Genomic DNA, 14,313 nt, shown 5'->3' with positions numbered 1-14,313 from the left:
AAAGAACCCAGAGGATAAGCCGCGTTATTGATCTGTAGTTTCTACACACCGCCTCTCTCCTCTAGTTAATCCACAGGGTCAGCTCTAATGACATTGAGGAGCTCCTCTGGCAGTCAGCACTGCTGCCATTTGCAATTTAGATGGAAGGGAAAGGAAAAGAAGAGGAGGAGCGTGAAAATGAGGAGAGAAAGTGAAGGAGGTGGGGGGGAACTGAAAGTAGCGACTGGTAGGAAAGCACAGAAGAAGATGGGTGCACTGCAGGAAAAAAAAGATTTGGGGGAGTGCAATAGAAAATAGAGTAGGTGGATTTAGATGACAGAAAGTGAGAATTTTAGGAGATTTTTGGTTGAGTTGGTGCAGTATGTCATAGCTCATGCAGTAATATTATTTTTGAAACTTTTGCCAAATGTCTAATATTAAAAAGACATACTTACATTCTTTTATTTGCTTTAAGATTTAAGATTTACAGCACTCTTATTCTTATTATTTTCTGTGAACATGAAGCTCCACAGCTGTGTGATGTAAAGACAACATTCTCTTTTTAGGATGTTCAAGAGTAAAAATTAAACATACTACACCTAACATAGAGAGAGGAAAGGGTTAACTATGGTTGATTGGTGCATTTATGTGTGCTTTTTTTTTCTTTTCTTGTGCACACGCTAAAAGAATTCCTGCGGCAAAACAGGAAGCCGCAGAGGGAACTGTTGGCAACCCTAATCTTGTAGCAGATCCTGTGATAGCTTTCTTCTTCACAAACAATGCTGGTCAGGACTGAGGAGGCTCCTAAAGGGTGTCGAAAGATCCGACAACCCGGGCAAGAGCCAAAGCTCTTTGTCAGCCTTCTACTGATCAACACTCAGATGTGTTCATTTAGCGGGTTAGCAGGAACAGACGGCGTTAATCACTCACAAAATAGCCGTGCCTCCTAATGGTTCACATCCTCTGTTGTTTTTCTACATGTTTCATTTTTACCAGCAGCATGGAGTTTTTCCCAACCACTGTTTGTCTGTGCATTATCCGTAAACACTGTGATTTTTTTCTCTTTTCTGCATATCATCTGTTTTGTGTATGCATTTGCCTGAATCCATGTCTGGCTGTATTTTAATTTATTAACAGTCTGCCCCCGTCAGTAGCTGATTAAAAGTCAGACAATGAGAGAAGACCTGTTTGGGGTTTCCTGAAAAGTTCACCACATGATGAAGTCAGAGTGAAAGAATCCTTCTTTTGAAAAGAGAATCACAGTTTGCGGTCTCTGGTCAGACTTTAAAAGCTATATGATGTCATTACCACAGGGCCAGTACTACAGCTAATGACACAGAAACTGTACAGTCTGTGAAACACAGTCCAAAAAGTAGTGTCAGTCAGTCTGTGTCTGCCTCCCTCCCTTATACATAATGGGACTGCCAACCCACATGCTATAGTCATGTCTAAATTCACGTCTAATGCAAGGGCTCCATCTCAGAGTATAAGAGTTACCTCCGTAAAACAAAAGAGGTGCTTTGTTCCATCGTCAGGCTAAATCCTCCCTCAGCAATTACCGTTCACCTTCCAAAGACCTCGGCAAGGAACAGAGCAACACTCTTTCTTTTTAAAGCAGTCAGTGGAGCATGAAGACACAGGCGCTCCACAGGCAGAGCCAGATCACTCTTCTTCAGCTGGGTATAACAGACGCTTTGAGCAGATCTGTGCAGGTGAATGTGCAGCTGGCTAAAATTCTTGTATGATATTTTAGCCTGTGTGTTAAATATCATAGCGGTCTCCATGCTAAATCGCATGGAGACCATGAACATAAGATCTGATCTCTGATCTGAATGACAATATTTTGTGCTTATATCCTGTTTTCATCAAGTTTTCAGCAGCTGCTTAAACATTTTCAGTAAATCACTTCACAGTCATCACTGAAATGCTTCTGCAGAATTACAGAGTTGTCTGTCAAAGCTTGTTCAAATATTTGTCTTGAACTGTCTAGCAAATCTTTCAGTCCATAGTTTAGATCCTTGAAATCAAATCCACTTGATCTTCCCTCTAAACTCTACTTTATGACTCTGTGAGGAAAGAAATGTCATCGCACAAATGCTGCTGTCCACACTCATCCTCAGCCTGTTCTCATTTCCTGTTTAAGGGGAACGCAGCTTTATTATATCATGAGACACTATAATATTGTAAAAGACAGCTTGTAATAATATATGAAAACGCCCTCATTTACCAGGAAACTACACGTGATGTGTGCTTCAGAGCAGCTCCCCCCCCCCCCCCCCCCCCAACACACACACACACCCCACCCCCCATCTCTGACTGCTGTTGTTGCAGTTGTTTACATCAGGGCCAATGGGACGCTTCTAGACGCATAGGGTCTGACAGTCTATCAGTAGAAGAGGGTAGTTAATATGGGCACACAACCTCTGTCCTGACCTTGATGCAGGACCATCCATCATCTAGGCTTAGAGAAGGCATGAGGTTGAGAGGTGTATCCACACAGAGGACAACTTAACCCAGGTTAGAGCCTCTGTGTTCTAGCCAGTATACAGCCAGCGTCCTGCTTTTTTGTTAAAGCCCCCATCTTCAGGATTAATTAATAGGCGATGGTGCCCCCGTATGGTGATTCAGAATAATACACTGTGGCAGTCTCATTTTCCTACAAGCTACAGTGACAAAAGGAGAGGCAGCAGACAGGCTGCCTCTTTGAGGCCAAAAAGTTTCACTTGAACACTCTGCAAAAACTAGCACAGCTTTTGTATGAAAAGAAGTGACTTTCCATCCTTTTTTATGCTGTTGTTACTCTGCTAGTAGTGTACAGTATCCTTTTGGAGCTTGTTTACTGAAACTGAAATCTGCCTGCTGTGTGTGAAAATCAGCGAGTGAAGTCAAGAAAGCCACTTAAAACAAAAAAAGAGCACTGGTGGTGCTATGGAAAAAGTTCATGACTTTCTGTGGGTCCCTCACTATAAACATACACTTTTACATATATTATCATTTCATATAAAATATGAATAGTGCTATGTGATTTTTTTAAAAGAGCCAATATCTTGGATGATAAGAGCAAGCAGTGATTTAAGAAAAACAAAAAAAGACAGTAGAAACCAGTACATGTCCATTACCTGTACGCAGTTACGCATGTACAGTGTGTGCTTGTATTACTCATGAGGACATAAATCTGCTTAAAAGACACCATGTGGGAACCGTCCTTATAAGTCTTTAGAATTATGTTTTAAGATGAAGACCTGTTTTAAGGTTGGGATTAAGCACTTATAGGCACTTATGTAATGGTTTAAGCTGGGATACGGGATTTAGAAACTCATAAATGTGTGTGTGTGTGTGTGCTACCTGAAGAATGGCCACAGTACTGCCTGTTCTCTCAATTAAGTGTCTTTTTCTCTCAGCATTTGTGAACAGAAAATGTGCTTTTGGCTGGCGGCACAGGGAATCTATTTCTCTTTCTCTCTCGCTCTCTCTCTTACACACACACAATCCCTCTCCCATTTTGTTTTTTTGGGTCTCACTCATCTGCAGCCTTATTACCCAGAGTCCTTAGCAACAGCCCGACTGGCGCTCCGCTGCTGGAGTGTTCCGTTAGTCACATCAGCACCCAGCGCACGCTCAACCCAGCTCAGATCATCAGGAATTTCAGCGATGGAAAACCTGCTTAGAATTTAGAAAAAGCCCGTGCATACATCTAATTGTGATGGAGTTTTCCACCTTGGCTCAACTGCTCTTTTTCTCTGCTCAATCCCAGAACATTCTTTCATCTCACTCATGTAATTAACTGAAATAATTAAATCTGCAATGACTAGAAAAGAAAAATCAAGATTTTCATGCTCCTTCAATTATATATGATGAAGACTACAATTACCATACAACTGATATTTACATCTGCAACATAACCATCACCACATCTTAGTTTTACATATAGTGGCTATCACTGCATGCAGCTCAGTCATCTGAATAAAGTGAAATCATCTGTACAATTTCTGAACATCTGTTGAGTAGAAATGCCAGAGGCCCTTTTAGTAATAAACCATTTAGCAGCTGCCTAATTGCTGTATGAATCAGCATCATCTGTAAAATGAAGATCCAGTGCATGTTATGCCCTCTTAATTTCTTATGTCTATTACTGCAACTTCAAACCTGCATATGAGCAGCGTTTAAGTTTTTTTTTAATGTTTTAAAAAGTTACAAACCAAAGTGATAGCAAGCTACAGGCACAGATATGGCTTTCATTCAACACTGAAAATGAATTTTCCTCATCGCTATAGACGCTGATATTTTGTATTTTTGCTATTAAATATTTGCAGACTAGTGCACACACCACTGCATCTATAATAAATGCCTTGTAGAATCACAGGTAAACACGCAGTATATTGGCTGCAATGAACCGACTCGGTTATTTTGCAAACAGGCATTAATCTGTTGAGTCAACTAGCATCAGAACAGAAGAGTAGGCACAGCAGGGCCCGTATTTTCAGGACCGCTTCACTTTAGATGTCTGTGAAATCAGTGAGATGTAGAATGGTACCAGGCACGCTTATTAGGATGTTTTCAACTCTTGCTTTCCTGTTGCATCAGCTGTTGAAAGCAAACATTTTCTTCCTTGAATGCTAAGTTTAATCCACAGACTGGTCTGCATGATCTTGAGGCTGCAGTGTTTTGGTGTTGATTCCTATTAGATAAACTTTGTATCCAAACTGCCTCTGTTGCACCGCCAATCAAATAACACCCAGAGGCAAATTGTTTGGCCATATTGGATGTATCACTGTGCTTGTGAAAGCAGTTTTAAGTGAGTTTTTTTTTTAAGTAGATAGGAATTTGTCACTTTTTCCACTATTAACCAACCCATTCGTTGGGATACCCTCATAAGCAGAGAGGAGGAGGAGAAGGAGGAAGGGTGAAGGTTGTTTTGTTTTGGAACAGGCAGTTTCAAGATGCCCCTGGACCAGAGATGACTGCAACCACAGAGTTTTATTTCTTTTCTCCTGTGGTGTTTGTGCTTACATATTTGTAGATTTATCCTTGACTGTGCGCACTGCATGAGCCTGTGATTCATCTTTGTCCCAGTTTTACGCAAGGGAAAGTGTTTTCTGCAACGAAGCAGCCATCTTTCTTTTCACCCTACTGAAGTGGTACATATAGTGAGGTGATGATCTTACACTGGATACTGGCTCTTATTAGGAGTATGCATGTATGAAGGTACTGTCTTCATTTAAATTGAGCATCAAAAGAAAAACAATAGAGGCATTTACTTCACTGTCCACTTCATAAAACCACTGCTGAACAGTGATACCTTCTATTGAGTCCAGCAGTTATTCATCTGAAAACAAAAACAGTGTGACAAATTGTTCATGCTAAATTATTTACCGAGCCACAAGCTTTTATAAACTTCAGCACCAATTAATCTCAAGAACCTCTTTTGTGTGAGAGCTTAATCGTTTGCTAATTAGCGTCCTTGCTAACAGACACTCTCGGTGGAAATATACGATTACATAGCCCATCGACAGGCTCAGCAAACAAAGGCTGTTTGCCAAAGTGCCAGAGCAGTTGTTGTAAAGGTGGGGAGGGTAAATCTGTCGCTTGTGTAAGTGTCTGTAGTCGACTGAATGGAAGCGTGTGTTAATATTTAAGTGACAAAAGAGACAAAAGCAAAGGGAGAAAGAGAAAGAAAGGAAGATAGCTGCAGTTTGTTATTACTCTGTGCCTTACTGTTATGTTTGTTTCTAAGTGACAGCACAGAGAGTCCAGTGGTGAGACTGAATGGACGTCCAAACCGCTCAGACAGCTTCAAGGCCAGAAGATGATTAATATTTTAAGTTTTCACATACAGAAAAAGCAAATATCAGCCACATGAACTGGGGCCACCTGAGCGACTGAACTTGTAAATTTTTCTTGACGATGATTTGTGGCTCCTCCAAGCAGCTTTACAGATCTGCTGTCATGCTTTAGAGCTAGAATCAATGGATAACAAATAATGGACTATTCTCTCCATCTGTGCATATATATATATGTATATATAATGTTTCTCTGTCTCTGCACAAAGTGTGTGGATCGGCTCATTTGCTCTTCTGTTTGTTGTGCGGTTCAGTGGTGTCTGACATGCTGTGGCTCAGTTTTCATTACATTCGGCTACAGCCAATGGGAAAGGAGTGAAAGGAGTGGAGTTGCCTCCCCTATGATGGAGTGTCAAGTTTCAGCCAGTATGTGAGGAACACTGCTGGTCAGTTAATCTGTCAATCAGCTGGTCAACAAGCCAGCCACTGTAAATATTCACCAAGTTTATCAGTGTGTATTTTATCTATGTGATGGCATGAAGTGACCAGTTATCCTTTATCCTCTCCTCTCCTCTCTGTCTCTTTCACTCTATCCTGCTTTCCTCTGTCTCCGCCTTCTTCTGTCTCTCCTCTTTCCTCCTCCTCCTCCTCCTCCTCCTCCATCCTCTGGAACACATGGTTATCGCCTGTGAGTGGTTGTCATGGTGATCGACCCCAAGGGACTCATCCCAAAACCAAAAGTTCTGCTTGTCTGAAATAGAACCTCCATCTCTCTCCAGGGGGAACGGGGTTCATTTGGCACACGAGGGGAGCCAGGCAGAGAGAGAGAGAGAGAGAGAGACAAAGCTTGAGGACAGGGGGGAGAGACTGAGACCGAGACAGAGAGAGAGAGAGAGAGAGAGAGAGAGAGAGAACAGGAGAGAATGAGGCAGCATGCATCCATTCCAACTGGGTCACATCGCGGGAGCATTGCGTAAGCGTAAACACTGCTGCCCCTGTGCTATGCCCTTAGCTCACACACACACACACACACACACCACATATTGTGTCTTTCCAGAGCGCTTACTACTGTCTGGGAACCAGCCGTTTTGTATGGCTGTGTGGTGCTTTTTACGTGCTGAATGGCACCAAGCTGTGGTCTCCATCTTTTTCCTCTTGCATGCTTTCGCTCAGTGGATTTGTGATAAGTACATTGTGACAGTGAATTGAACCCTCTTCTCTGTTAGCTGCCAGGCTGGACAGCAGCATGACATAGCACTTCTTCCCTGCTGCATATCCAGAAACACACACACACACACACACACACACACACACCCACTGTTGTGTATGTGTAGACACGAGTGTAAATGTAACTCCAACAGGTCATCATTTCCACGTGATCATCCTCACTGTCCTTCCACACTGCATCAGTCTGACATTGAAGTATCACCGGATTTCCCAAATGTTTCGTCCTGATGGTGAAGCAGCTGTACTGTAGTACTGTGTGTGTGTGTGTGTGTGTGTGTGTATACACGAAGGCTTCTTGTTCTCAGAGTACAGCCCCCCCCCTGTGCTCGCTGGCTATGTTGTTTACAGGCCCTCGGTAATGCACGCCTGTTCCCAACATGCTCTGCTCTCCACATGTTTGGACATCTGAACACCTATGTAAATAAACACCAATGGAAATGCAGTTCATGTTTGTGAGTTGTTTGCGCAGTGCACTGCGTGTGTGTCGGTAGAGGGTGTGATTGTCTATAAAAGGAACAGCCAAAGCCAGTTGTTTAAAATCCTAGTTAGACGGTTTCAAATCCCCCCACTTGCACTGAGAGAGATAGAGGGAGGGAGTGCAGATGTATGTATGTGTGTTTATGTGTAAATTTGTGTGTGAATGTGTGTGTCAGTCTGTCTACATGTCAGGAGAGCCTTTCCAATCAGGGACAGACAGACTTCAGACAGACAGACTGGGAAAGCAGAAGGAAAGAGTGGAGCAGAGAGAGAGAGAGAGAGAGAGGGAGGGAGAGAGGGAGAGAGGAGGAGAGAGAGGGAGAAGGTGGAGTTACGTGGAAAGGAGGCGTGTCCGTACTGCTGTCACTCACCTGCGGTTTCCATAGCGAGCAGGCGGTCCCGAACAGCGGGGCATCCAATGGGAGACGACGCTGCTTGTGTCACCATGGTGACGGGGCTGTGCCCAGGGAGGTTGTGATGGGTTGACAGGTGCGTGACAATCGGAGCTCTCTGCAAGCATGTACGCCAAAGGCAAGAGTAGCAACGTGCCGTCCGACAGCCAAGCCAGAGAAAAGTAAGTTTTATTTATGGGGGAGGAAACCGCGGCTGTGAGGGAAGTTCATGAGCGGCCGGGGGCAGTCACACACTGAGCTGTATGTGCGGTAGGGGAGGGCGCACGGCGATGCACTCAGGCGGCGTGGGGCTCTCTGCTCAGCGCTCTGCAAAGCTTTGAAAGTTGACCGCTTCATTTACTTGAAGAAAGATAGACATTTTGTCTGTGAGGTTTTAACGATAGGTTGAAGTCGCGGTGTCTGCTTTGAATGCTTTATGGGTGTATTTTTATTTTATTTGTACGGTAACATCTTCCTCTTGTGTGTTTTTTTTTCTTGGTGTTTCTGAGATTGTTGTCTGTTTCATTGAATTTTGAATATTTATTTTTGGAGTCATGTTATATTTGCTGGTGTGTGTTTTGTAAAGTAGACGTTCACGATCGTGTGTTTCGGCAGAGGAAAGGCAGCGCACACGAAGTCCACGCATATCCACTGTCCACGAGCCGCTCTGTCTGTGTGAGGTGTCGCTTTTTAAAGAAGCTGTCTTGGCGTTCAATGCCGTGTTCCATGAGTCCACTCACTCACTCACTCAGTCAGTCAGTCAGACATCGCTACTGTAGGTGGGACTGGTGACAGCAGGCGGGCGTATTGTGCGTATTTGGCGACACAGACTGATTCGACTATTTTGAAAACAGTTGTTCAGATGTCCTGCAATGTGTATGTTCACATTTTAGGAGGGAAACATCAATGGTTCTCATGCCCTGACACAGAAGGAATGATCATATATACAACCTATATATATGTACAGTTAATGGTTGTGCCACATGTCAATGTTCCACTTTTTGCTGAAGTTTTATATGTATGTTACCAAAGTTGATTTTGTGCAGGTTTGATTACTCTCTGGGATCTCATGGGAGATGAGTTTGCTGATCAGCACACACTAGAGTAGTGAAGCATGTATTTAGTAATGATATGTCATCACTGTTCAGACGCAAACAGGGTCTTTTGCCTCTTTGACCAGGTCCGATAGACAGTCAGTGTGACATATAAAGGTGGAGTTTTAGTTTCTGTACCTGTGAGTGTGGTTCAAAGTTAGATTTATCCTGCTAAAAGATTCATCTCACCTCTGCTCCAGCTGCCACTGCCACTCATTTATTGTGTCTTTTGTATCCAGTTCTGTCATGTTTGTCAACAGTGTGATGGAGTGTTCATCTCCATCCCTTGAGCCTCATTCTTTATTGCCAATCGATATGAAAAGAACCAGGGCTCTACCGCTGCTTTATCTTATATAGTGACAGAGGCAGAGATAGAACGTGTCCCTCAGGCCCGGAGGTTGTGAACACATCCATGTTTTTATCTGTGTGTGTACATATCTCATGTTTGTTTTAAGGTTTGATCAGAAGCACATAAATTGTTAATCAGTCATCAATATTTTTGAGATTTATCTTTCAAGATTTAAACATACAGTTCTTGTTTGTTATGTGCATGCTTTGAGACCAGAGGAGAAAATATCTTCTTACTTTTCTATCATAATTTAGACTTCCAAGCTATTGCATGTCATTTCTGTGTTTACATTTTAATGGAGGACTGACTGTTTCTTTGGGCGATTCCGCCAAGGCCAAGGCAAGGAAGAAAGGAACGGTTGACAAGAGAACACTAGATGAAAAGGCAGCAAAAGGCAGAAATCAAGCAAGCCAAAGTTTCATTTGTCTCTTAACAAGCAGCCTTGTTTATCAGTGGTGTGTATCAGAGAAGCAGAGCGGGCCCGGTGCTGCCGAGTCTTCAGTTGTTTCTCATTTCTGCAGCGCAGCGGGGGATCAGAGAGTGGGAGAGACAGAGGGCAACAACAGATTGAGGGAAAGCAGGAGGAGGAGGAGGAGGAGGGGAGAGAGCAGGACTGAGGGAATTTGCTGGATCATTAGTTTACACTGTTGTAGTATTGACCTCAGGATGGACCCCTGCAGACACAGGGCGTAGATGTAGATGTAGAGGAGTTCTAAATGCAGCTGACCTCCATGCAGCCCTGCTCACTGGTCTGTGAGTGTGTGTGCGATAAACATCTGATTTGTGTAGTGTGTCCTTGCTACAGATGCATTTTGGGAATATAGTCCCCCTCCCTCCCTTTCTAGTGTGCAATAAACCGCTGATTTGTAAATATTTATCTGGTGGTTTTACAGTTTAGATACTTGAGATAAAATGTAAACAAATCACAAAAAGAGACACATTTTTACACTCTTGTCTCTTGACTCTTGTTTTTCACTTTTCACTTTAATGCGTATGTCTTCATGGACATGCTAGGACAACTTTGTATTTAATTTGCAAAATTATTAGTAATATTTAGTAAGGACTGTGTATCCTTTTTATATGTGTGCTTAGATGAGTACATTTGAGAAAAAAAACATTTCAGTTGTGAAAAAGGCTAATTTTCTTTATTCAATCTGAGGCAGAAATTACAAAAACATCAATCCACATACTTAGCTGTAACAATGCAGATAGTTCCAGTTGGACGTGCCATGTTTGCCAGATAGCTGCCTCTGAAAATAGTTCAGTAAGCTGACAGAAACGACGTCTATGACCTAGCTTTCAGCTGATGGAACTGTTTAGTTCCAGTGCACATTAAGCAGAGTGACACTCAAGAACACGTCCTTCATATTTTGTCAACATCAGAGTGTTTTAAACTACTGTATATTTATCTTATTTATAGTCCACACCTATGAAGCAGTTTTTCAGTCTCTTAGGTGGAAACACATCTCTCTCTCCCTCTCTCTCTCTCTCTCTGCCTGTACCTGTGTTATGGTCCGCACTTGATTTTGATTCGGAGTGACAGTACACGACCACTGACTGTGTACTGCAGTTGTTCAACGAGTGTAGGTTTCAGTCACTGGCAGTAAGAGGACACATTCCACATAGTTCTGGGATTGTGGTTCTGAGCGAGTTGCATTGCAGCACATAGTACACATTCCTTTTCCCCAGTACTGATCCATGGAGCAAAATGCACACACATGCATGTAATTCTGTTCACTCATCTCAAACTCCTGCATACATGCTGCACATTTCTTTATTTCTGTGAGACTTTTACATTAAAAGTAGAACCTGCATTTGTTCATATTAATCATATTAAAAAAACACAAACTGTCAGAGTTGCATAAAAAGAACAACGATCATAAGTTGTCATCTGTATTTCAGGTGCCAGCCATCAATCCGGTGCAGACTTAAGCATCATAATTCTACACACACACACAGCTACTTCTGAACCGAGGCACCTCAGAATCCTTCCAGGAGGCTGCCAATGCAGCATTGCGCAGACTGAGGCAAAGCAATGCATGCTGGGAGTGTTTATCCGACAGAAGCAATTCAGGCTGCCACTCTGGCTCTGACAGTGAGTCGCATTACAGGAGAACTACAATAAAAATAGAGTAGTATCTCTCTCTCTCTCTCTCTCTCACTCTAACACACACACACATTGTATGCTCACAATACATTGCACCAACTGTTCTGAAGATATGATTTTGTCCTTGCCAGCTGCCACCTGATGAATGTAATTGATACTCTTTCTGTTTGTTTGTTTGCTACATTTGGTTGTCCTTGAGAAATGACTGAGGTGCTCTCATTAGAACAGAGAGAAAAAAAAACATTTGTTATAGTGTGAACAAAAGAATGTAGCCAGAGGATAAACATATGGTGCTGGTCAACTTGGCGGCTAAATTGAGACGCATGAGAGTTACGGAAATGAGCATGAAACCTTATTTTAGATAAAGGTACCATCTGTAAAATTGGAATACCTTTATGTAGAGTGTTGCTGTTCTCTGGGTTTTGTCCAGAGTTTTTCTGAATCTTAGCCCAAATTTTCAAAATTTTCTGTGGCACATGAAAATTGTCCAGCAACTTCCTGGAGTGATGATGTCATAGATCTAGGCGCTTCGTTTTTTTTTAGCTACAGGGACAAAGCTATAGTCTTTGGGTGAGGATGACATGAGCAATATGGAAACTGAAGCCATCACAAGATCTGTGCTAGGCTAAAAACAGACTCTGGTTGGTCAGCTTCTCATTATGTTATGAAGTGGATAAGAAGTGGAATATTAGCATGATCTGGTTGATCGCTAATGTGGTTGTGAATCTCTCAGCAATGTATTTATTTATTTCATTTTATACTAACAAACATACAAATTGCACTTTTAAAGTTAAAAAGACAGAGCTAAACAAAAGAACAATCAGAAAGAGAAGTTTTTTTTCATCCAGGTCAGGCAGGGTCAGGTGATGTTCCTCATGGTCTAATGCTCCAGACCTCTGCACTCTACATGCATCCTTTTCTCTCCGTGGATCACTTACACCGGTAAGTGGCCACACCTGGTTCTGCTGGCTGAAGTCCAGCGCTTCGCCACACACATAAGAAGCATGTGGTGGGCCTCAGTTAAAGCTGCTCCTCCCTGTTTAAGTCAACAAAGAACAATCTGAAAGTGAGTGATAAAGTGCGTATCTGTATCCACTCTTTGCTGCTTTGGGTCAATAGAGACTGCATGTGCACGTCTGTAATCCCATCTGAGCTGTCTGCTCACAGCACTTTCCCCATATGTTTCATCCCTCAAAATCAACCTCCATCTGTCTGTCATGCTGCCTGTGTGAATGTGAACTACAACATCCAGTGATCATTACACATCTAATAGCCTCTCCAGCTCTCATGGGATGCTTGTGAACAACTGCGCGAACACAGAGAACTGTCACTGCGCTCCATTGTTGTCTCTCACCATCAGTCGGCGAGAGACATGAACTTAAAACTGTTGCCAGTGTGTGTAATCCTCATAGCATTTTAGATTAGCATCATTCTGGAATTACAAGAAAACCACAGAAGAAATTGAGGTCTTGAATGTTTTTCTTTTCTTTTTGGGTTTCACAGCGCTGTCTTCAAACGGAAGTGATGATGACAGTTTGACAAGGCTCTGATCGAAAACACTTTTTTAACCTGCTGAACACATACAGGCTGTTAAAAGTCCTCTTTTATCTGCTGGCATCCCTCCTAGTCTCTCTCTTATCCCCCACTGCCACAGATGTAACTTGCCACAGAACTCCTATCAAAGCAGCGGCCTCTTATTGAGCTTTATAGGGAGGCGGGGGGGGAGGGGGGGGGGGGGGGGGCTCTGATCGACGCATGCAAAAGAAAAAAAAAACGGAAAGGGGTGATGTGTCAATCAACAAACAGGACCCTGTAGTAGACACCCTCACGGGACGCCTTGGGGTCCTGGGGAAGGATTGACTTGACAAAAGGCCTCTGTCGGCATCAGATAGCATATGGGGAAGAAGGACAAGAGAGGTAAAGAGGGCACAGCATTCTGGAAGTCTTTTATCACTCCCCTCAAAAGACGGAGGGTACGGATGAGTGAGTTTATCACCTGGTGCTGGTCCCCGAGGACCCCATGGATGTCCCTGAATGCTTCTGTTTTAATTAGAAAAACCATCACATCACACCACATCATATCCTCCTCCTCTCCTCTCCTCTCCTCTCCTCTCCTCTCCTCTCCTCTCCTCTCCTCTCCTCTCCTCTCCTCTCCTGTCTCATTGTTGCAGATGTTTCTTTGGGATTCAGATGCTGACATTTTTTGTGAGTGAAGGATTCAGAACAGTGCGCTGTAAATGAGGATGAGACACGAAGCAGAGGAGGTGAGCATGTTTTGTTGACCATGACCGAAAACTACTATCCATGCTGTCAGGCTTTGTTCATAGTGTTAGTGGTAGCAGTTGTGGTTTTGTCAGGAAGTTTTTTTTTAATCTTCTTGTTGCCCCTGGTGACACCAAACATGTTCAGCTTTGCTCCTAACCACAGAACAGTTAGGGATGCTCTCCTTCAAAGAGCTTCCTGTAACCTGAGAGCTCTAGCCAAAAGTAAATGCTGCTGGTTAAAACAACACTGGCAGGCTCAGCTGAATGGCACATTTCAGATTTGAAGCCTGGTCATTCTTGAGTGTGCATCTTTTTATCACGCTCATATTTGCAACTTCTGTTGGTTGTGGTCATTAGTGTAACTCGCTTTACTGTTTAAAGTGCTAAAGTCTAACTGCAGATGCTGCTGCATCCCCCCCACAGCTTACTGAGTATAGTGGAGGTTGGTTGGAGGCCTCTCTCTGCTGATATTCTTCCATCATTGATATGCAAGCTGCATCGCACAGGCGCTAGCGCAAGGTTAAGCATGCGTGACGGCCAGGCTTAGGAACTGCTTCAGACTCTCTCTCTCTCTCTCTCTCTCTCTTACTCTCCCACACGCAACACACATTTATTTTACTCTGCCTTTTACACACACTGCCCTC

General features: G+C 43.1%; 1 protein-coding gene across 1 annotated transcript in view; it reads left to right on the top strand.

The window, feature by feature from the left end:
* The first annotated feature begins 7,934 nt into the window (after positions 1-7,934).
* The window catches only part of ssbp2a (single stranded DNA binding protein 2a), a 39,910-nt gene continuing 33,531 nt past the window's right edge, over positions 7,935-14,313 (top strand). Inside the window, exon 1 of the mRNA XM_028414860.1 lies at positions 7,935-8,037. Coding sequence (XP_028270661.1) covers positions 7,982-8,037 — 56 coding nt within the window. The 5' untranslated portion in view covers positions 7,935-7,981. The remainder of the gene's footprint in view (positions 8,038-14,313) is intronic.

Source organism: Parambassis ranga, chromosome 9 (genome assembly GCF_900634625.1).
Source record: "Parambassis ranga chromosome 9, fParRan2.1, whole genome shotgun sequence".
Classification (NCBI taxonomy): Eukaryota; Metazoa; Chordata; class Actinopteri; family Ambassidae; genus Parambassis; species Parambassis ranga.
This window is presented reverse-complemented; position numbering and strand designations above follow the sequence as displayed.